The sequence below is a fragment of the Euprymna scolopes genome, chromosome 13, assembly GCF_053919585.1.
Source record: "Euprymna scolopes isolate OS-2025 chromosome 13, ASM5391958v1, whole genome shotgun sequence".
Classification (NCBI taxonomy): Eukaryota; Metazoa; Mollusca; class Cephalopoda; order Sepiida; family Sepiolidae; genus Euprymna; species Euprymna scolopes.
Genome location: NC_136494.1, coordinates 69,044,584 through 69,068,411, shown reverse-complemented (window position 1 = coordinate 69,068,411; position 23,828 = coordinate 69,044,584). Strand labels below are relative to the sequence as shown.

The 23,828-nt window shown below is 33.7% G+C and overlaps 1 protein-coding gene across 2 annotated transcripts in view; it reads right to left on the bottom strand.

Moving 5' to 3' along the window:
* Positions 1-19,385, bottom strand: part of LOC145292060 (serine/threonine-protein kinase ULK4-like) — a 125,082-nt gene extending 105,697 nt beyond the window's left edge. The window contains exons 1-4 of one of the 2 annotated variants that reach the window (XM_080138108.1): positions 19,187-19,385; positions 16,640-16,699; positions 6,886-7,046; positions 1,627-1,726 (exon numbers count right to left, since the gene is read on the bottom strand). In XM_080138108.1, coding sequence (XP_079994234.1) covers positions 1,627-1,726; positions 6,886-7,023 — 238 coding nt within the window. In that variant the 5' untranslated portion in view covers positions 7,024-7,046; positions 16,640-16,699; positions 19,187-19,385. The remainder of the gene's footprint in view (positions 1-1,626; positions 1,727-6,885; positions 7,047-16,639; positions 16,700-19,186) is intronic. The other variant, XM_080138107.1, reaches the window with a different exon arrangement.
* Between the last annotated feature and the right edge of the window lie 4,443 nt (positions 19,386-23,828).

The following is a 23,828-nucleotide window of genomic DNA, read 5'->3' as shown; positions in this document are numbered from 1 at the left end:
TTTAGCGTTATTTTGTTTGGGTCATTTTGACATTTGCTTTTCTATTTTATATTTAATTCTATCACCATTTAATTTTTTTTTCTTCTTCTTCACTGATTTTTTCTCTTTTTCTTCACTGATTTTTTAAAATTACTTTTTGTCTCGTCAGCCGTGTCAAACGCATATCTTATTTTTCTTTTATTAATACTATTGGAATTTTTTCCCCTTTTCCATGTACATATTTGTGAATTATTCCATGGATTTCGGCCTTTTGGATTATTTTGGACCATCTTCCAATTATGCGATTTCCTTGGATTTTACTTGTGCGAATGGAAATTTAATTAACTTTCTTGGATTTACAGTTTTGGATTTTACCGTCATTGGATAATTTACCATTCACCAGACTATCCATTCACGTGAAATCATCTTTTTCTTCATCATATTCCCCTGCTTCACTATATGTTATCAAGTAAGATCTTTGACTTACTTGCAGTTTCATCAAATACTTTTGTATGCAAAATCCGATCCCGTATTTTGCTAATTCCTACCCTCTGATGAGAAGGAAAGTATTTCTTCGAAACTCTGCGGATTAAGGACTATCCACTTATTAAGTGTTTCCTTTTCAGATTAAATATGTTTTTAACTCTTTTTAAAAGTGTTTTTAACATGTTTTATTAACTATTTGCTCTTATTATAAGCTCCATCTCCTATTTGGTTTTATCGAGCTTTTACATCTGGTTGAGATTAATTTATAAATATTAATTCTTTAATATTTATTATATACTTTAGTTTTACCATCTTGGATCATTTTGATAAATTTAATTTTTATTTTATTTCATATATATATATAAAATCCTGTTATTTTTTTTCATTTACCTTAAAGTTGTAAATAAAATTGGACATAAAATCAATATTATTATGTTAAAATAAAAAATTCTTCTTGATGTTTTTTTTTCCTCGGTAATATAATTATTTGAATAACAACAAATAAAACAGAATTTTTAAAAATAATTATTTTTAAAAAGCTTTAAATGATATTAAATTCAAATATTACACGATATGACGTTTAAACAGATTTTTTTTATAAAGCATGTTCCCAATAATAAAAAATATATTCATATAATAAAATATATGACTCTTGAGATAATAAAAATTACAAAAGCAAAATCAACTAAAAAAAAATTATTTGGATTTGATTATTTGAAATAACTGAGGTGATAATCAAAATTTGTGCTTTTTTTCCTAAAAAGTATGGAGGTCTGTAGCGATATCATGTTTAGATACACGTATCAACAGAACAGGTTAAAATTAATTTTATCGTCTGCGTAGTTCCTTATTAAAAATCTATTTGTTTTAGAAAAGCTAAGTCTTATATTGTTTTTTTATCCATTTTTTATTGTACATTTTATTTATTCATAAATTTCTGCAGAAATGATCTTCCATAAAAATTGACCCAAACTATAGTAAACACACAAAATGATTACATCACTACTTTATGTGTATATTGATGACGTTTTACACAACAGGTTGGAGATGCCTAATATATATATATATATATATATATAAACACACATTGCTCTTAATTATAAAATGAAGGATTGCTGGTTGTAAACATAAAACAACCGGTCATAAAAGTTGATATCTTACCTGTACATAACTCTACAACAAGCCAAAGGTGATTGTTTGTCTCATACCATTCATCAAATTTCACAACATTCGGATGGTTTAAATCATGAATCATGCGTACCTAACAAAATAGAATAAATATAGAATTATTACTAATTCCAGTTCTTCTTTGTTAAAATAGTGAAATTCGAAAATTTAAATATTGAATTTTAAGTAAAACCAATGGTATCTACGTAATAGTCATGTCACAGTAATGAACATACTCAAAAATTATGAAAAACGATAAGATAGAAAAATAATTATTAATGAAAATAGTTTTTGAAGATAACTATTGAAAATTGAGTTTTGCAAAAAAAAGAAAAAAAAAAAGAAACCAGAAGTTTAGAATCGTAACAAAAGGGAGATAATTGTTTTCTAAAAACTGAAAACTTTTTGTCAATTTAGCAAAACGTAATTTTCGCTAATTTTCTTCGAAAACTGCTTTCATTAATAATTAACTTTTTATCTATCATTTTTCATAATTTTTGGATATGTTCATTACTGTGACATGACAGTTAAGCAAATAACATTGGTTTTACTTGAAAATCGATATTTCGATTTATGAATTTCACTAGTGAATGAAGAAGAACTGTAATTCCTCATAATATGATGTATTCAAATTTCTAAAGAAAAAAGAAAATCACATATTTTTAACATTAAACTTGATGGCCATATAATAAAACACTTTTGTTTCATAGATGAGGTTTTAAAACTTGGTTCAACAAAAAACTAACCAAGTTTAGCCAAGTTAAAAATAAAACTAGCATTTGGTTTTCATCTATCCAATAGTCTTATTGACTCGACAATCAGCTCTCTCTATTTATCTGATTGCCAAAGAGAGTTGCTCAGCTTTAGATGTGTGCATTTGAAGATGCTGATTTATTCATGTCAAAGCTTTTATCTTGCATGAATCATCATCAGACTAAGATGATATACTATACACACTTCACTGTAACTGTTTAATGCTGCCTGGGAGTGTTTTTCCTTTTATTTTGTTTTACTTTTTATAAACTGTGCAGTTTCTTTATCTGAAAGTTTTATCTTTTGTTTTTATTTTAAATATAAGTTTGAAAGTTATGTCTAATTAGTCCAGTACTTTTTTTTTTATTTACTCTGCAGGAGGTTAAACACAAGATCATGTGGGGTTTCAAAAAGCAAGCACATGAGGTGAAGTGCATTATGGCTTACAAAATAATGCTCGAACAGCAGTCGGCAGTGCTTGATAGGAGCAACTTAGGTGATAAGAAACAAGCTAATCGCTTCTCAGAAAAAAGTTAAAGCCTGAGAGGGTTGACCTCCTAGGATTGAACAGAAAAATACCTCAGTTCGACAGCAAAAAATCCACTGTCAAACTGAATGTGGAGGATGTGACAGTATTGTTTTATTAATGGAACCAATTTTCATAAAAGTGTAAGTAGGTAATGCCTTTTTAATCTGTATGGTGAGAAATGTAAATCTATATAAAGAAAACACTAGATGTATGTATGTGTCTGTATGTAAATATTTAACTGATAAACTACTAGTCACATCACACTGAAATTAACAAAAAAATACTAATCATACACCAAGGATGGTTTACGAGTAAAATCTTTGTTTGGATGGATGAATAAAATGGACAGAAATATGTCGCAAAGTTGAAATGCAAAATGTTCATTTCAACTTGCCAACATATTTCTTTTGTGCATATGCAAATTCATTCATAGCTTGAAGTGGTTTCATTTGAAATCTTTCTTATCTATCTGTTGACAGTTTGAACTGGAGGGAACATTGCTGAAGCACTAAATGTTTTGGTTCTAGCTGATGGCACCCATGTCATATTTTTCAAAATGTTTGAAGTCAGTACTATATCTATATATCTATAAAAGTGAACGTGCCTGTGTGTGTGTCTGTTTACATTTCCCTACACAATAGCTCTGTCAATTTTAAGTCTACAGACTCGAAATTTGATGTACAGGGTACTGAGATTTGGGAAAATCTTTTTAATCGGTTTTCGGCCAGAAATTTGGCTGTTAAAGGGTCAAAGTTCAACGATTTGACCTTTGAGAACTCTACCAAACTCCTCCGCCAATTTTGTGTCTAAACAATTAAAATTTTAGATATAGGTTCCTTGGACATGGATCTAACTTAATAACTTGATTTAAGCCCAAAACAATAAATGTAAAAAAAAATTGACCACCTTTTTTTTTTTTTTTTATTTTGCTCAACATACACCTTCAAACACCCGGCAACGCCGGGCACAAATGCTAGTATATATATATATATATATATATATATATATATAGTAAATTATAAAATATATATGGCGATTAAGTTACATTGAATATTCCGCATTTCATCCACTCTAGGACTCCTCAGGCTTATGTGCATAAGCCTGAAGAGTCCTAGAGTGGATGAAACGCGGAATATTCAGTGTAGCTTAATTGAGATATATATTTTATAACTTACTAACTAGCTCTACCTACGTATTGAGCACTTTTGAAGTAAATACTTAAAGTTTATGCATAAATTTATACTTTCGTATATTAATTTTATGTGAGTAAATGAAGTAGTTATATATATATATATATATATATATAATATTCAATAGAAAATTGTCTCTGTAATATAAATAAGAAATCTTCATGAATTAAAATATATTTAAGTGTATTTTATAACCGCCAGGACCAGGTGCCCCCCCCCCACTACTTATATTTCATAAAGAAAAAAATTATGTCAAGCCCAGTGATTGAAATTAGGAGCTTTACATCTTCAGTTTGACCTTTTCTCAACCGAATTATTATACTGACTTAAGAATAAAGCGGAGACACAATTATTGGCACTGGCTTAATGAGAAAGAGTCGTTGCTCTGACTGCTGCTATGTAGCGCATTATTGAGATATCTCCATTTGAAAAACATCCCTAGACAGATAAAATTTTATTTTTAATTCGTTTCAGCAAGTTTACTAGTTTAATCTTGATCAATATTGCTCCCCCTACAAAAGGAGGGTGGACCTGTAAATTCACTCTTGTCTGTTCGTCTGTCCGCACTTTTCTCAATAACTATGCTTTGGAATTTTTTGAAATTTTGAACAAACACTAAACATGATATGAGTAAAAAAGTAACAGAACAGATTTTCTGGGAAAACTCTGGTTGCCCGCACTAGGGGTGCCTTTTGGGTTAAAATGGCTAAAATTGACACTTGTGTTTATTAAAAAAAAAATTGATGCCTTGGATTTTTATAAAACTTTCTGTTGTATGATGTAACTAACTGATTTCTATATAATTTTGTTTGTCTTATACTTCATGATAACTCTTGGGTGTGCCCCAGGGGCTCTTTTAGGGCTAATAAAAACACTTCATTTTTTGGGAATATTTTATCATATTAGTCTAAAATTTTCTGTGTATGTCTATTTAGCAGTTTTGCATGGTGCTGAATTCAAATTCAAATATACTAAGGCCTTGATGAGTTTTGGGGCTAAATGGGAGAGGAAAATGATGGACTCAGTCGTTTCTTTTTTTTGCATGGTGCAGAACTCAAATTTACGTATGTTAAGGACTAAAACTGCACCGTTTGTTCATTTTCACCAGGATTTGACATCCCCTGAGGGCTTTTGGGTCTAAATGGGGGGGGGGGGGGCAAATGCTGAACTTAATTTTTTTTATGCGTCATTCACTATGCACTCATGGGGGACCATGCAAGCTTCACTTGTTTTGATTAGTCATAAATAAAAGAAGTTGGAAGAGATTATACTTCCACAACCAGGTGTCATCTTACTGTCACATATAACACTTGGGGCAAATGTAACATGACAATTTTTTCCACTATTTATCATTTCATCAGCTTCCTCCTCCTTCCTTTTTAATAAGTGGCTGACCTACATTCAACTCAAAACAGAGAAGGGGCCCCTGTGAGTGAACCAGTTAGCAAGTCATACTAAAAAAAGAGGCTGCAAGTTTAAACCTCACTCCTGCAATTATTTTGACTCTGATTTTGTTCCCAAACAGACAAATTAAAATATTAAGGAGATTGTTTAGTTTTACTTAGACTCCAGGTGATGCCGGATAGCCCTGCTAGTAGCTCTATTTCTACTATTATATAAAAGAAACTTTGTTTGTGAGTTCATTCGCTATAAACTCCAGAACAGCTGAGTCAATTTTTTATAAAACTTCACACAAGTGTATTTTATGTATCTGGCAATGTTTTTAAATTGGTTTGGTATCAGAATGTCTTTGATAACTTTCAATAATTGAAAAAATCCAATGAAAGAAGGAACAGGTAATTTTGATGAAAGTAAACACCTTATACAGCCTAACATCACAAGTCCATTTGAGAAGTTTTATTACTATACAAGTAGAAAGGTCCAGCATATAAGATCAACAGTAGGTTTTTTTTTTTATGACAGGGATGTGTTCGAAATGAATGCTTCTGTTTAGAGCACAATTGAACGATGATATTTAACTTTTGAATTTTAAAATTTAATTCAAGCAGTTATATATAAAAAATAATTTTAGAAAATCAATAGTAGGTTTTCTACAGTGCAATGTAGACTACAATGTATTATGGACTAAGTCACTGTGGAAAGGCATGTGAAGCTTCCTCCTGGTGCACTGCGATGGGTCCCCAACTAGAGCAGGCAATTAATTGATTAGATTGAAAATGGGTGACTTCACTGATTTCGATGACAATAAAAATACAGTAAAACCCCAGGATATGGCATAAAAAATTAGTAACAAAATACACTACAGTATATAATACACATGTATATAATCAAATAACATTATGAATAAGACCATAAGGCAGGGCAAATACCATAAACAGGGACCAGAAAATCATTGTATTCCACATCATAATCTGAAAAAACTGTATCCTAGGGCCACCGTATCCTGGGGTTCTACTGTATAGGAGTGTGAAACATTCATTGATCATCATTCAATCTTGGCAATGTTGGGTCTCCCTACTAGTAGAGTATAATATGACTAGAAGAATAATCATCCTAGGACAGATAATAAAGTAAATTTCCTGAACAGAACAGTCTTACATAACTTTTATGTTTCTTTGCGAAGCAAGATCTAAGGCTGTTTAACCTTAAACATATTTTATAGAAATTAAGTTTATTTTAAGCATGCAATCTTGTTTTTCCTAGATATGATTGTTCAACTCGACGACCATGGTGATAACTGTTATGATGAAAAAAAAAAGCATCTAAAATCTATCACTGTAATGGTGACGAGACGAGTATAAGCGGAGTGGCTATACTTACGGTATTTGTCAGTTCACATCTTTTCACTTTTTCAATCCGGTGAATAGCAACAAATTTTATTGTGCCTTTCTTCCTGCCTTTGTACACAACCGTATTATCACCACGCCCCAGCTCATCATACAACACAAAGTTTTCCATGATTGAAATCAAAACCTCTTCTTCTGAAACACAATACAGTAATTAAAATCAATCCCAATAAAAAAAAAAAAATCAATGTTAAACTTGCACAATCCATTTGAATTTTGAAGAAAAAAGAAAAATTAATTTTAATATTTTTTTGTATTATTTCAATTATTCAGACTTCTGATCTCATCTTAGAGATGTTATTTTCATGTTTCAGTTGACGTAACCTCTGACCTTTATGTGCATATTTTTTGAACTCCTGCACTTAAACAGTTTCGAACTGAACCCTCTACGTTTTTGAATTTTTGAAGATTGGTTACTCATATTATTTGAATTCTTTGGACTATTGCTCTCATATTGAGTATCATTTTTGCAATGTTTTGGTTCATATAACCTCTGACCTTCTTCATGTGTGTCTTGTAGAACTTGTGTATTTGCACGGAATTTCAATTGGAACCTTTTATTTATTTTATGGGGGTAACATGCTCTCGTTCTGTAAGGACTCTTGGCGCAGTGGCTAGAATACTTGGAAAAAATTAATTGTAAAGTGATATTCTCCTGAAGGTTCAAGGTTTAATCCTCAGTGTCAGCAACCAAAAAATACAATTGCGAATTACTTAGGCCCTCTATCCAGTCATGGCTAACAGAATGAGAGCATGCTACCGCTGTAAGGTAAGGGTTTCGTTCGAAATTCCTTGCAGATTTTTGAGTTCGACAAGATACACCTGAAGAAGGTCGGAGGCTACATCAACTGAAATGTTGTGAAAAATTACTCTTTAGATGAGTGATAAATAATATGAATGAACCCTTTATTTAATTTGCAGGAAGGTATTTTTTTTTAATCTATCAACCATGATCAGGTAGAAGTATTATAAAATTTTTATTTTATCCTTAGTTAGTGTTATGGGATAAGCTGATATACCTATTTCTGGAATAATGAACTTACCAAGAGACTATAAATATATAATTGTATTGAATACATTATGGGGTAGCGATTTGTGGCAGTTATGGCTCCCAGAATCATGATGTATACTTCTGCAATATACTTTTGCTAATGTGCTTTTTGTTAACTATACCACTGTCTTTATTATTACTGTCTGCAAGTTAATATATCCTGAATCTTCAACCTTCAGAAAACTGTCATTTAGAACTAGTTGTTACTCAACACATTTTATTTATTGCGTCAAAGGTTCATGCGGTTAATTTTAGGAGCTTTGAATATAATTTTGTTTTAAATATAGAGTATTATTACTTATTCATATGTTGGGAAAATATTATCAAAGATGAGAATAGTAGCCTGAATAATCGAAATATAGTAAAACTCCTTTAATTTAAACTTCCTCTAAAGTTGGACTTCCTCTCATTTGGACTCCTTTTAAACCTGGACCTTCTCTAAACTTGAACTGTCTCGTCATTGAAATTGTATTAGCAATTTGATGTGGAGTTGCAGTAAAACTGTTTACATGGTTTAGTCATATATTGCGCAGAAATGTTAATATTGGTACTATGTAATTAATGTAAATTAGCTATTGATAATTAATTTACACTAACTGTAAATTTCTTTTTTTTTTTTCAGATTGCTATATTTAAAGCAAGCACATTAACAAAAGCATGGGGTAAATTATGCCCAGCGTCAGAGGCTTCTGAACTGAAAGAATCAGAGAATACATCTGATCTAGAAAAAATTCTTGAAACCAAACGGTTACCGACCAACCACGCTGTTCTTAAATCACTTAATGCAAATGATGTTGAAATGTGGGTGCAACAAGATGAGGAAACTACTGGTCAATATCCTGAACGCAGTAATGGTAATGAAAATAGCGATCGCTCCCATTCTCTTGACCCTAATGTAAATAACCAAGCATGGGATGATGCAAAAAAGTCTACGGAGACGGTTATAAAATTTCTAGAAAAAAGTCCTTACTTTAGTGACAACTATGTTTTGCAAGCAATGTCACTCCGAAGAGATATAATCATAAAGAAGCTACAGAACCAAGAAATTGTAGATTTTTGTGATCGCTTACAAAATACAATGGCAGCGCCCGAGAGCTCAATCGATGAAAATAGAAACTGCAATGAGACTCATTCAATGAATAAATAAAAAAACTGTATTTTACATAAATGTATGATTTCTATAGATGATAACTTAGATAATAAATACCTTACAAGTAAGAGTAAATTTAATTTATTTTCAATGTTTTTGTTCCTGGTAATAATATTTAACAATTCTTACTTGCAATATATCGCAAACTCAACTTAATATATACTTGAAGTATCATATAGCAATGAATTTCATTTACTATTTCTTAATTCTTAGAAAATTAAAGTTAACTGCAGCACATTTTTTTTATCACAAAACTTGAACAGCATCCTATAATTTGAATGCAGCGGATGTTCAAATTATAGGAGTTATACTGTTTTACAAATTATCGATCAGCATCTAAAAAATCCCGTAAAAATATTTTTTGGGGGTTTAAATCGGTGATTTCAAAACTTTTTGTGCTTTCACCTACTTCGCTTTGAGGTCAAACTTTTACTGACCTCTTTCACATATGTTCTGGTTGGCTTGTTTTACAGCATATCAACCTTTTTAGATTTAATGTTTTTCTAAATGATTTATGTAGTTTGATGTAATTTGCAAATACAATGAGGCTACATACAGGAATGAGGTAATATAAGGCCGAAGTCGTGAGTTGAGTTTGAGAGAACCGGGCTGAACAAGTTCGAACTGAGAATGTTCGAATGCGGACAAGAATTAATTTTTTTTTGTTTTTTGAATTATAAGCTATTTTGGCCTGAAAAATGAAGTCGCTGCAACTGAGACAAGGTTTGAAAGCATTGTCAAAGGGAAAATTAAACGAGTCACATCGGAATTTGAAAGCAAAAGATTAAAAGAGTTACATTGAGATTGGAAAGCCTCAAGCAAGGGAAAGATTAAACGAGTCGCGTCAAACTGTGAAAACGGAAAGTGTCGAAAGAACAGGAATATTAAATGGCACGAGTCAAATTTAAAAAATTGAAAGCGTTGAAAAATGGAAAGATATAAATGATTTGCGTAGACCTTTAAAAATTTAAAGTGTTAAGAAAGGGAAAACTGAAACGAGTTGTAAGTGAGAGAGGTGAAGATATGATGACGATAAAGTGAGTCGGACCCTTTTTGTCTTTTTTTTGTTTGGTATTCCCAGTGGGATTTGTTGGATTTTCTTTTTTTGATTGTCGTCGTGAAATGAACATGTTGAAATACAATTTGGTTTGGAGGTGCATTCGAAAGTCAATGTGAAAATTCGTCATGCTATGGATAATTTAAAATATGTGCATATTTATTTAAGCACTTAATCAGTAGTTATTTTATGAAAGTACAATTCGAGTCAGATTCTTCTTTTTCTTTTTTTATGGGGTTTTTTGAAAAAGTCATCGCTTTTAAAAGAACTTAAAATGCGATTCGGTCAACTTATATGTATTAAAAAGACATCGTTTTGAAAAGAAGAATTGAAAATGAAATTTGGTTGCATTTGCTGCAAGGAAAAAAAAAGGTTGTTGCTTTTAAATGAAAGAGTTATAGCAATGAAAGTACAATTCGAGTCAGATTTTTTTGTTTGTTTTTGAAAAAAGTTGTTGCTTTTAAAAGAACTTACAATGCGATTTGGTCGACTTGTAGGTAAAGTCATCGTTTTTAAATGAGAAATTTAAAATGAAATTCAGTTGCATTTGTGAAAAAAAAAAAAATTGTCGCTTTTAACTGAAAAAGTTAAATGGGAATTCAGCTGGATTTCCTAGAAAAAGTCATCACTTTAAAATGAGACATTTTTAAAATGCGATTCGGTTGTTGTTTTTTTCTGAAAAAAAGTCCTCACTTTTAAATGAAGAACTGGAAATGCGATTCAGTTGTTTTGTATAAAGGAGTTGTCACTTTTAAGTGAGGGCTAGCTGTGTGCTTAGCCGTGTATCATGGGCTAGCTGTGTCTTGCCAAGTATCGTGAGCTAGCTATGTCTAGCCGAGTATTGTGGCTAGCTGTGTTTAGCCCAGTATTGTGACTAGCTGTGTCTAGCCGAGTAGCGTGGGCTAGTTGTGTCTGGCCGAGTAGTGTGGGCTAGTTGTGTCTGGCCGAGTAGTGTGGGCTAGTTGTGTCTGGTCAAGTAGTGTGGGCTAGTAGAGAAACTAGCAGGGTTTTTAGTTTATGAGGTGATCATTAAGGATCAGGGGGGAATGTAGTTTGATGTAATTAGCATATCAATGAGGCTACACACTGGAATGGGACAATATAAGGCCAGAAGTCAAGATGATATGAGTTGAGTTCGAGAGAACCGGACTGAATAGGTTGGAACTGAGAATGTTCAAATGCTGACAAGAATCCATTTTTTTTTTTCAATTATAATTTGCTGAATAACATTAATTTAATAAATAGAGAAAAGTCGGTTACTTTACCGTTTGTCAGTGATAGCTTTTTTTCTTACATTTATACTGGTTTATCAGTTTTTCTTACAGGAATCGTTGGGCATGTTTTTAAGAACAACAAAATGCAATTTGCTTAACTCCTTCCAGAAAATACTTTGTCTAGATCAGAATCATTTTCAAATGACCACTATCTTAAAAAAACAAACAAAATTAACATAACTCTATATTCTTTCATACAGAGTTACTTCCCTCTAATTGAACCCCAAAAATTAAGAAACATGCAGCATAGTTTACAAAAAGACAGACAAAAACATTCTAAATAGTTACCCTACCGAGCAACAACAGTTAGGTGCAGAGAGTTGAACATAAGTTGTTATTTTACTTATAGTTGGGAGACATTATGAGTTCATGCCTTTTACAACCATATTAGTCTACAAATAACAACAATAGATCAGATAGGATGTGAATTTAGTATGACCAATACCATAGTTTGCAAGGATATCCATTAGGCCAATTAGCTCTTTGCTCCTACTTTCTACACAAATAGAAAGAAATACATTACGTATAGTGCAAATTAAAAACAATAAATTAATCAAGTTTTGGAATTTTAGAGATGATAATTGATTATTTGGATTACTATTCTTAACCTGGTGTTATATATTCACTGTGGTCAGTTATTCAAATGTGCTTTTCAGTCTATATAATTTCTAAATCGACTTTGTCACTGGTCTACGATATATACACGCTGACAGCAAATAAAATATAACACAGCTGATTTCTAAAAAATATTTTGTTTACACCACACTGACATCCTCAGAAAGACCGAGCTTGTGGGAACCCAGCATTCATTTGCACATGACATGGTACTACACATGTCATTGAAAACTTGATCTTGAGAGGTTAAGATAGGGGAAAAAAAAAATTTGCTCCATGTAGCTTGTGGATGGAAAGTGGGAGGTAACAGTAACAGTGCCTAAATGGTTAACAACTCTGACTGATAATCTGAGTGTGACAAGTTCCACAGAATGCTTACTTTCACTTAAGACATGTTGGCAATTTTGATGTGATCCTTCCCATAAGTACACAATGTCTTCGCCGAAAAAAATTCAACTAGAAAGATACCAGGGAAATGAATAACAATAATCATCTGATTCATTTAAAAATGAATGAATGATGCTCAGCAGTAAATTTCACATCCTCCGGCAGCAGAAACCATCTTGCAAAGATAAAAAAATGTGTCCATTTTTGTAGATCATCCATAAAGCATTCAGTTTAGGGCCTGCCTTTAGTTGAACAAATATGAGCACACATTCCACAGAGATAGTTCTCAATAAAGATTAATCTTTTTCACAGTCCACTGCATTTTCTATAAATCCAATGATTACAGAGTTGCTGCCAGCAACAGATCTGACAAACTCCACAAGGAAACTTTCCAAACTTGTTCTTGCCGAGATATTTTTTGCCCGTGCCTCAGAACGAAGATTGCAGTTTGTTATGCCACACCTAAGCATAAAGGCAAACTACATTTTATTAATTGCAATACTCTCCCCACTACTTTCATGACCTGACTCTGACCTAATACTAGACACCAAAATCTTGATGAGGTTTAAAACTCCAAAAGTCATACTAGAATTGTCCTCATGGATCCATGGTGAAACACGTAAATGTGTTTTTTTTTTTTTTTTTTTTTTTTACATAGGTGTCACCACTTATCAAGGCCCAGAGGCCACTCGAGGATAAGGGTTAATAGGTATACATTAGTCATTGTGATTTTAGCATAGTAAACAGTGGGAATTTTGTAACTTGGATTACTTAGGGGGACGATTCAATTAGAGCTTGTTCACATTGGACTTTTTCTTTTTTTTTTTTTTGTTTCATAGGTATCAACACATTATCAAGGCCAAGAGGTCACTCAAGGAAAGTCTTCCATGAGTTGAAGGTTCAATCTATATTACAGATGCTAATAAATTGGAATAATATAATAATTTTTTATTTCAATTTTATATAATTTAATGCTAAAGCGCAATACCTTTTGCAAAAGATTTACTGTATAAGATTAATATAATATATAAAGTAAAGTCAGTCTATAATTTCTTTGTTATCGATAGCTTTCATCCTATAAAATCAATATTTGATTCTGGTTTATCAGTTTTTCTCGAGAATCGTTATGGCATGTTCTTAACAACAAAATGTAAATCGATTTGGTACATTTGATAATTTACAACAAAGTTTGAACAGTCTTAATTTTACAACCAAAACAAATTTGGTATCATTGTTCATGTTTTGCAAAGATCCATGACCTCACATCAAATGTTTTTAGATATGATGATTCAAAAATAAGATTAAGGAGTTTAAATACTTCTAAATTCCTTTCAATTCTGAAAGATCACAAAGTAATTCATTCTTTTTCAATTATAAACAAAAGATTAAAAAAGAAAACTTGTTTACAAAAAAATCAAATGGTAGTTTGTTTTATTTCGTTATTTTTTGGAATTTGTTATTGCATTTTTTATTTCAATAACTCGATTAACAGATAATTAAAAAAGTAATATTTAAGCCTGGCAAAGCACATGCCCTTCCTGAACCTTATAATTAACCTTAAGTCAGAGTGGCAATATAAAGAATACATTTTTTTTAAAAAACTAAATTTCAAAAAAAAAAGGAATGCAACTTGGGTGCTTGCTGAGAGAGAAGCGACAGATTGATTTTTTTTAAATATGTCATTTTAAGAAAAAACAATATTACATATTTCTTATGCTGAAAATAGTAATATATACAAAAATTACGAAAATTCATCAAGTAGAAAGTTATTTATAGTTAAAAGGTATTTTTACAAAAACTTGCATTTTTCGTAGATGCTTGAGAGTAGACAGTGAAGATTTCACACACAGGGAATATAACTCAATATGCATATTTTACATTACATCATAATGCCGTCCAACTTGTATATCCTTTAACGATAAACATTTTTTTACTCAAAACACAATAGCAGTTGTTCTTATTCAATGAATTTTTGTAATCTTTGGAAATATTACTATTTTCGACATGACAATTAAGTAATATTGTTTTTGTTTAAAATGACATTAAAAAAATTGATCTATCGTTTCAACAAGCAATGCAAACTTGGATGTAACAAGACCGTTAAAAATAAATTTCATCCATTATTGATAAATAGCCGACATGTGATTGTTTACTTCATGTTTAATTCGAAAGTAGTTTTTAATCCTGTAAACTGGCAAATAGAAAGTGCATTTTCTGGTTTGAATTATTATTGTTTAAAAAGGCAACTATCAAAGTATTATGGCTTATTTGTGCTCCCAATCAATTTTCAAATGCGCCCCTATTATATTAAAGAACAGACACAACTACATAAAAAATTATTACAGGATGTCAGGTAAAAATGAAGGATATTTATTTTTAAACCATTTTTGCTTGGATGAAAGAGATAAGAGTCTGTAGCCAAGTCTGCCAAGGAGACTGAAAAAAATCTTTTTTTGTTGGTTTGGTTTGATGCCAACAACAACAACAACCACCCAGTACAATACACTTCAAAGTTTAAATTTTGTATAAAAAAAATAAAATCAAACATTCCAATAATGACTGTTCAAAATTATTCATAAATTTTAATGATTATTTTACTTATTACAAACGTTTCATTTTGTAAAAAGTTTTAGTTTTTTGGGGGTTTTTTTTATCAAGCATTTTCAGAAAATATACAAAAAAATGACTTCAAATTTATTTTGAAATTCTAATTATTTTATATTTTGGTATTAGGACCCAGTGTAGTATAAACACCTCCAACCTCCCCATGTTAAAAACGACTTTTGGAATATTTGGAATACACAAACACAACCTCAAAAGCTGTCCTTAACATGGGGTGGTTGGGGGTGTTTATTTCTGAAAGCCGTTCTTAACATGGGAAGGTTGGGGGTGTTTATACTACGCTGGTTACTCTCATAAAAAAATACCCCCATTTTCTATTTTAATTAAATAACTATTCATATAATTAATGTTTTGTATTGTGTTATTGTCTTTATTTCGTGCATTTGCTTTGCTTTTAACAAAAACGTTATGCAAAACTTTAACATTTTCCCCAAAATTCTTGAATTGTACTTCGGAGTAAACGTTTCCAAAACAACACAAAACAAAAATTGTCATTGAAAATTAAGTCTGGCAGATGTGCAGTTTAACATTGCCAAGGAAATTTAGAAAGCCATTCTTAACATGTGAAAAGGAGGGAGAGGGGCTTTTAAGAGTCTCTTAGGTTGCGCTGACAGAACTTTCCTATAATGAGAATGGTTCGCTTTAAGATCTTATTGCCCTAATACAAGCATTTTTTTTTTTTTATCTGGGACTTTTAAAAGGAAAGGGGCTTATTCAAATTGGCACTTATAGTGGTAAAGAAAATACAGGAAAATCTGTATGATGTACGTACTCGTTCAGAACGGAGATGTCATATTCCAAAAATCCCATAATTTGATGAAGCAAATTTTGGTAAAAGTGTGCTGGTTGACAACTGGAAGACTTACCTTTAAGAATTTGGGTTTAAATTGTTAGGTTAAAGTATAGAATAGTTACAAAACACTCTCCCCTCCCCATGTTAAACATTAAGTTTCTTAAAGGTGGTCAACCAGTGCACTTTTACCTCCGATGTTGTAAATAAGAGGGAGACAACACAAATTAAAGTGTCGAGGTAAAAAAAAAATCAGCCTTAAGTTCAATACAGTTTAGTATAAAAATCATAAAGTTTGATTTTCTTATTTAAAAAAATATTTGACCTATTTATGCAAGTTTTGGAATATTCCATCTTCGTTTTGTAACAAATACGTACATTGTGAGAAATTTTACAATTATAAGCAGGCCCCTCATTGGCTGATTGGCCACGCATTGTCTTTGTTTAGACCAACTAGATTGGTAAAGATTTAAACCGCTGAGCGATGGGCTTGGTAGGCTTTTGAATGCCTTTCCTTTTCAGTTCCAGACACGCAGCAGTAGAAGAAAGATGGAACTCAACTCTCTCTGGATATGAGGCATTTGAGCACCTCTACTCTTCGTCTTGCTGAGACTTTATTTTAAAGGCTAAATGATTAGGCTAAGTTATTATTAGACTTTTTAAGGTCAGAATTATTGACCTGTCATTAATGGCTTTTAATTCAAATGAACATTCCTTATTAACTTCTGTGATGTCGACTCTAGTCGAGAATTGAATCTTTCATCAGAAGGCATCACACCAACCTCTTCAAACGGCTGTAATTAATCCAATCTTCGAAGAGTGTTGAACCCGTATTCCAATTCCTGCTGAAGATAAAAAAACTATTACCTTTCAAGGTGTTACCAGCTCTAGTCAGAGGCAAATTAGGCATTTCCTTTTTTGCAACGAAGAACAAATACAATTTGTGTAGAATTTTACAGGTATGTTTTGATGTAATTGTTGTTACTTTTTTGCCACTGTCTTGGAGCAAAAACAGGTGAGAAGAAAGATCTTAGAACATTATACAGACTTTTCTATATTTTCATCAGAGCCAATTTGAATAAACACCAAATTAAATCCTGCATCATGCAATTACCTTGTATTGTTTTGATTTATTCAACTACAAGGTGATTCAATAAGTTTTCAGACTTTTTTCATATGAGCACTTTTATTGATAGTCCACACATGAAACTCTAGTACCCTTCAAAGTAATCTCCTTTGGCTGCAATTCACTTGTTGTTCCGTTCATACAACTTCTGGAAGGACCGATATGTGAACATGTCAATCACTTTTGTCACAGCCTCTTTTTTTTTTTACACGGTGGTCACCAATTATCAAGGTCCGGAAGCCACTCAGGGATAAGGGTTATTGCAAGTTAAGTACGTTAGTGTGGAGATTTAATGAAGTGTTTACTTAAGAGGGCGGTTCCTTATGAATTTGTTAACGTTGGACTTAAAGACATCCAAGTTGTAGTCAGGTGGGAAGCAGGCAGACGGAACAGAGTCCCACAGGCGTGCAGTTCTAAGAAAGAAGCTTTGTTCATGGAATCTACATTTTGATTTAGGCACAGATAAAGAGTGGGGGAAATTTTACACAGTGGATTCAGCTAGACGGGTGTTTTTCGTGAAGGATTGTCGAGGGGGGACCAGAGATTCCTCAATTGTCTCATAATGACAGCCTCTAAAGTTTTCCTTGAGCTTGGGGATAACCAAAAGTCACAGGGAGAAAGGTCTGGACTATAGGGAGGGTGAGGAACTGTCTTGATCCCCATTTTGGTCATGACGTCTTTTTGGGACAAACTTCTAGCAAATTTTCCGCATCTTCAGTTACACATGGATAATTGTATGCACAATTCCCACACTAACATCAAACTGTGCACTTAGTCTCCATAGACACACGACGGTCCATATCTATGCAAATTCTTTATTTGGCCAATCAACTCTGGTGTTCTGACTTCCTTACTCCTCCCACACCTCTCATGATCCCTTACAGACTCTCTGCCTTCCTTGAATTGCTTATGTCACTCAAACTGATGCTCGATTCATGGAAGGTGGTCCAAAAGCAGTCTGAAGTATTCCAAACGTTACAGTGGCATTTTTTCCAAGTTTAAAACAGAATTTTATTGCATTTATTCTTTTAAAGCATCCTCACGTGCACATTGTATTTTTGAAATTCACCAGCTGTGATAATCAGGCTTTAGTAGGGTGTATTCCAATTCCTGCTGTAGCTATTCATTTGAACCTGAAATCATAAACATTGGTCAGTAATCTCCTAAGATGTATAGCAATAACATACTGAATTTTCAAGAGTCTACGACAAATTTAAATGCTTGTACAAAAAAATCTGGAAACTTATTGAAGGAGCAGCATCATACTATTCTCACTTCATCGTTATTTTTACAATGATTTAATCCTTGATATTTCGCAGGTGTACATTTTCGAATTCATACGGAATATCGATCTGAAATCTTTATTTAATCCACAGGGTGGATTATTCTCATTCCATCCATCAGCTATGACTGCGTGGAAATACTAATATTATGATTGCTATGACTCATCGCATAACGGTTAATAAAGTTGGTTAACAATCATTTTCAAAGTGCTCTCTACTCGATCATGATGGGTGGTGTGGATTGAATGAGAGCAATCTACCCAGGTTTAATTAAATAAAGGGTTCGGTTCCAAAATTCTACTTGAAATTTCTCAAGTTCCAAAAAATATACACGAAAAAGATCAGCGGTTACGTCGGCCAAAACGCTGTGATAATAAAGAGTTCGATATTATCTATTCTCATCTTTGTTTTCTTGTTATTGGCACTAGCAGAGAAGTCAACATACGAAAAAGAAACGGTAAAAAATTCAAAAAGGTAAAATAAGTTACTTTTCTACTTACCTGGATAAGTTTTGTGTTTTAACGAAATTTGAAGCTTTTATTCGGTTAAAAAAAACAAAACAAAACAAAAAAACAAAAAAAAAAAACACGCAGTGTCGTTCTAAATTAAACCAGCAATCAAGATTGTTGATAAAAACACGTCGTCTTCGGAGCGTCAGCGTAAACAAAGTAAAAGTACTGATCGAAATCCAACCAACAAGTGTTACTCTGTTACTGTGACTTTTTCGTGAGTTGACTTTTCTGCTAAATCCCCTAAATTACCATTAAACCAACGCTAGGTTTAAATGTAGTTTTAAAGGACAAATATGATTCATGAATAACTTTAAAAACATAAATAACGGCTTTTTTCTTAAAACACACATTGAAAAGAAAGACAAAAAAGTATAATTATTTAGTGAAACTAAGATAAAATTAACCCACCAAACTCTTCTTCGTGGACGATCTAAGAAGGATCAAGCAAACATCGGTAAATCGGACGCAAAAGGAGGGGAAAACAAATAATAATAATCGTATCCATATAAGACATGTGCGATTTGCGTATTACGATGCAGGAATCAACATGTTGGTGGCGAGGCTATCACCAAGACGCCGCCTTTGCCTCAGGACAAAAGAGTAATTCAAGGGAGATCACTCTCATTCAACGTAAAAAAAAAATCATAACAAACGCCTTTGGCCTTTTTTTTTTTTTTTGTAGGTTAGGTCAGGGAGGAGAGGAATAACCTTATTGTACGTCGTTTTTCACGTGTACAATTTTTTGGTTCTTTACAGTATGGAAATATTTGCCAGATATACATGCAAACGTTACATATAAATATTATAGCTAAAATTACTGAAGATTTAGATTTAATAATTACAATTTTACTATTAGATAAAACGCACAATACCCCTGAAATAGCCAGACATTTTAATAAAATAGACCTTGAACCTTATAGCATCAAATATATTTTTATAGACACCAAATCCTCGTCCACACATACATACAAATGCAAAGAAACAAAACGGATTTTAAAAACAGACAAAATATATGTCCGAAATCCAATGTGGGATTTTTAATATGTATATCCTTTGACTGAGAAGAATTGTACGAGCCTTTTTCTAGTCTCACACAAAACACACATTCATATTTCAAGCTGTCATATACATACGCGCACACAAACATACGCGCCCACGTCCACACATGTACACATATTCACGTTCGCGTACATACACTCACATTCACGTATATATACACACACGCTTACGTATACACATGTACTCACACACGCGAACATGAACACACATGGACGACATCACTTCCACTTTCTAAGGAAATACACATGCGCAAAAGACACTCCAGAAGCGAGTATAAAACATGGAGACAAGCTGTTTCTAATCCTCTCTTTAGGACCAACTCTCAACGAGAGAGGTTGGGCTAACAAACCGCCGCCGTTTCGGCGCACGCGCACCTCACACCCACTTCCTACTATGTATGGGGCACGAGCTAATGACTGTATGTATACATTCTCCCTCTTTCTCTCTCCATCTACTACTGGTCACTAAGAACACCTTCACGTAGCTGACTACTAACTGATGACAACTCTAATATCCACTCTTTGTCTACACGCTGGACTACCATTCTCAATTTTCCTACAACATTTATTTCTCTTCCCACACGCGAACAAACAATAGTGACCCAAACTTGAGATGAAAACACATTTCCTTTTCTTGCTACAACACCAGTCCTGCAACGGACACTGGTTACATACGCGCGGACATGTTATAACTAAAATGTTCATTTCTTTCAACAGCAAATAAACGACGTTTATCTTATCCATTACTTGAGTCTTTATTTCCTTCAATTCCCATTCGTTTCATTATTCTTTTGTAACGGGATTGGGGTATTTATATATCCTAGTCCCCTACAGAATTTTGTTTTGGAATTAAACCTTGTTGACAAAAGAAATCATTTGCTCTTAAAGATACTCCACGACAAAATGAACTTGCATATGTTCGTTTAGAAAAAAGCAATGCTCGGTGTCCATAAATGAAAGCAGTTAAGTTCTTTTCTGAACAACCTGCTTTGTGCACGCATGCACCTGAATTAATAGAAACAAACAACAATATTATGGGCCAATCAGAGGACTTATATATATATATATATATATATATATATATATATTTCTGTGGAAATATATTTTATTTCCTTATAATATATACCAATCCTTTGTAAATAATTGCTGTTATCTTATATGAATAAGACACAGCACAAATACTAACTTGAATGATTATTTTATTTTTAAGTTAAACACTGCGAAGCATTGGTAAGATACATTATGTAGCAGTTTTTATAAACGCGTGCGTACTGGACTTAGTCGCATGAACTCTCTGACTGTAGTCGTTAAAAAGGACACCCACACCTACCCTCGTCTCTCTGGACGATAGCAGGCGGTGGGGGACGAGTCAGCAAGCAGGACCACCCGGCGAGAGGAAGGCCAAAGAATCAGAATTGTCTCTTTTTCATTGTAGGGAAAGGAAGGTTTAATATAATGCAAAAGGGAATGGTAGTATTAATTTTGCTTTTTTGGCCTAAATCTTTGGTCAGTACACCTTATTTAGAAGCTCAATGTAATTACAGAGCAATATCGTGAGTGAATGACAAAAGTCTGTGTTCCAAAGTTCATGATGTTAACCATCTTAAAATTTATTTCTGTAATTCAGTTGATATTTACAATTCTTGATAGTTTTTTAGTGCAAAATCCATCACTTAATTATTATATCAATCAGTGAATCTATCTTGCCCTTAACTCATTCGAAGAAATAGCAACAATCAATCTGTCAAAATGAAATAAAGTGTGTTTTGACATGATTAAAATCCGAAAATTGGAAAAGAAGCTGTAAATACCTTATAACATGTTTCCATTATGCCATTTTGAATTTTAGAAATTTCTAAAATTCAAAATGGCGTAATGGAGATTGATTGATGGCGTGTCTGGTAGTATCTCATTTAGCATTGCTACCGTGTAAAGCGAGAAACACGTTGGAGCAAAAACACAACCTTGTTTCATCCCACTATTGATGGAGAATGGCTCAGAGTGGGACTTCTGGTGACGTACTCTCCTCACCATTCCCTCATGTAGGGCATGCACCAGGGTGATAAAGTCATATAGGCAACCAAATCTAGCAAGGACTGCCCACATGGCAGGTTGGGGTACTTTGTCAAAGGCCTTTCTAAAATCCTAGAAAATAAACATGATAGGCTGCTGGTGTTCAAGGCTTTTTTCTTGTAATTGACATATGCAGAAAATCATGCCAATGGTTCTGCGTGAAGGTCGAAATCTACACTGGGACTCTGGCAGGACATCTTCTGCGAGGATGAGGAGATGGTCAAGGAGGATGTGGACGAATATCTTGCTTGCGATGCTTAGGAGTGATATACCCCAGTAGTTGTTACAGTTCTCCCAGTCTCCTTTTTTTGAATATTGTTATGATTGTTGCATCGCGGAAATCACTAGAGAGGGTCTTTGTCTCCCATATTTTCAGTATGAGATGCATGAGAGCATTCCTCAGCTCTGGGCCACCATGTGTGAGTAGCTTCAGTGAGATGTTGTCAGGTCCAGGGGCTTTGCCAGGTCTCATGCGTTTTAGGGCTTTGTTAAAATCCTGGATGGAAAGTGGCAGTGTTAGACAGAGTATTGCGGGATCGCTCGTAGGAGATTGTTTGGGGTAACAGCCTAGTCGTTGAGAAGTTTCTCAAAGTGGAACCTCAATCTTAGTAGAATTGCCTTGGTGTTGGTAATAGTTGTGGTCCCATCCAGGTCTTTTAAGCCAACCACTGGTGACTGAATGGGGCCGAAAATTTCTTTTGTTGCTGCATAGAAATTTCGCAGGTCTCGTTGGTCAGTGTACCTTTGTATTGCCTCAGTTTTCCTTCGCCAGCAGGTGTTCTGGGCTTCTCGGATTCTTTTTTGGCACTCAGTTACAGCTTGTTTCTTAGTGTGTTTATTGCCAGCTGTGGGCTGGTTCCCTATGATCAGACGTGTCTGACGTTTGGCCTCGATGAGAGGAGTTATGATGTTGTCATTCTCCTCAAACCAGTCCTGACTTTTCTTGCTTGCATAGCTGATGGTTTCCTCTGCAGCATAGGTCATGGCCTCTCGAAGGGTTGTCCAGTGGTGCTCTATGGTGGCCTGGCCCACAGATTCTGCAAGGTGACGTTCGCAAGCTTCCTTGCAATTTTTTGTCAACTGTGGATTGCGGAACTTGTTGCAATCATAGCGTTGGTTGCAATCATAGCGTTGGTGTGGTATGCTGTTGGGTATCTTTCTAGATGGTGTGACCTTTTCTGTTTCTTCTGGCTCTGGTTAGAATGTAGTCCAGAATATGCGAGTGTTTGAACAAGGGATGTCTCCATGTTGTCTTTTCTCGGTTCAGGAGTCGAAAGATGGTGTTGGTCACAACAAGTTGGTATTCCGCATGCAAACTGAGTAGGAGCTGTTCATTGGCATTACAGTTTCCGATGCCACGATGGCCAATGATCCCCTTCCATAGGCGGTAGCCTTTCCCACTTGAATGTTAAAGTCACCCAGTACAACAAGCTTGTCACTAGTAGGTACTCTCTGGATTGTGTGGTTGAGCCGGGTGTAAAATGCAGTTTTGTCTTCATCTGTTGAGGTCAAAGCTGGGGCGTAGACTGAACTCAGGGTGATGTGTCTGTTCCCTGTGATGGGAAAGCGAACAGTCATCAGGCGCTCAGTAATAGCAATGGCGACAATGTTGCACTGTTGTACAAGCTGGGAATAGATTGTGATGCCAACATTATGGATGAGCAGCTCCTTGGGAGCTTTCCCTTTCCAAATCAGCTTCCCTGATATTGCCCTCATCGGGAAGTCTGGTTTTGCTAAGGGCCACTACATCAATATTAAAGCAGCTAAGTTTCTTGCAAATGAGTTCTGTACATTGTTCTGTATGGAAGGTGTTTTGCTGGTCTTGAAGGGTACGGATGTTCCATGCACCAATGGTTATTATCTTTTTGTTTTTATTTTAACAGCATTAGTGGTATGTCCGCCATCTGCGGTAAACTGGC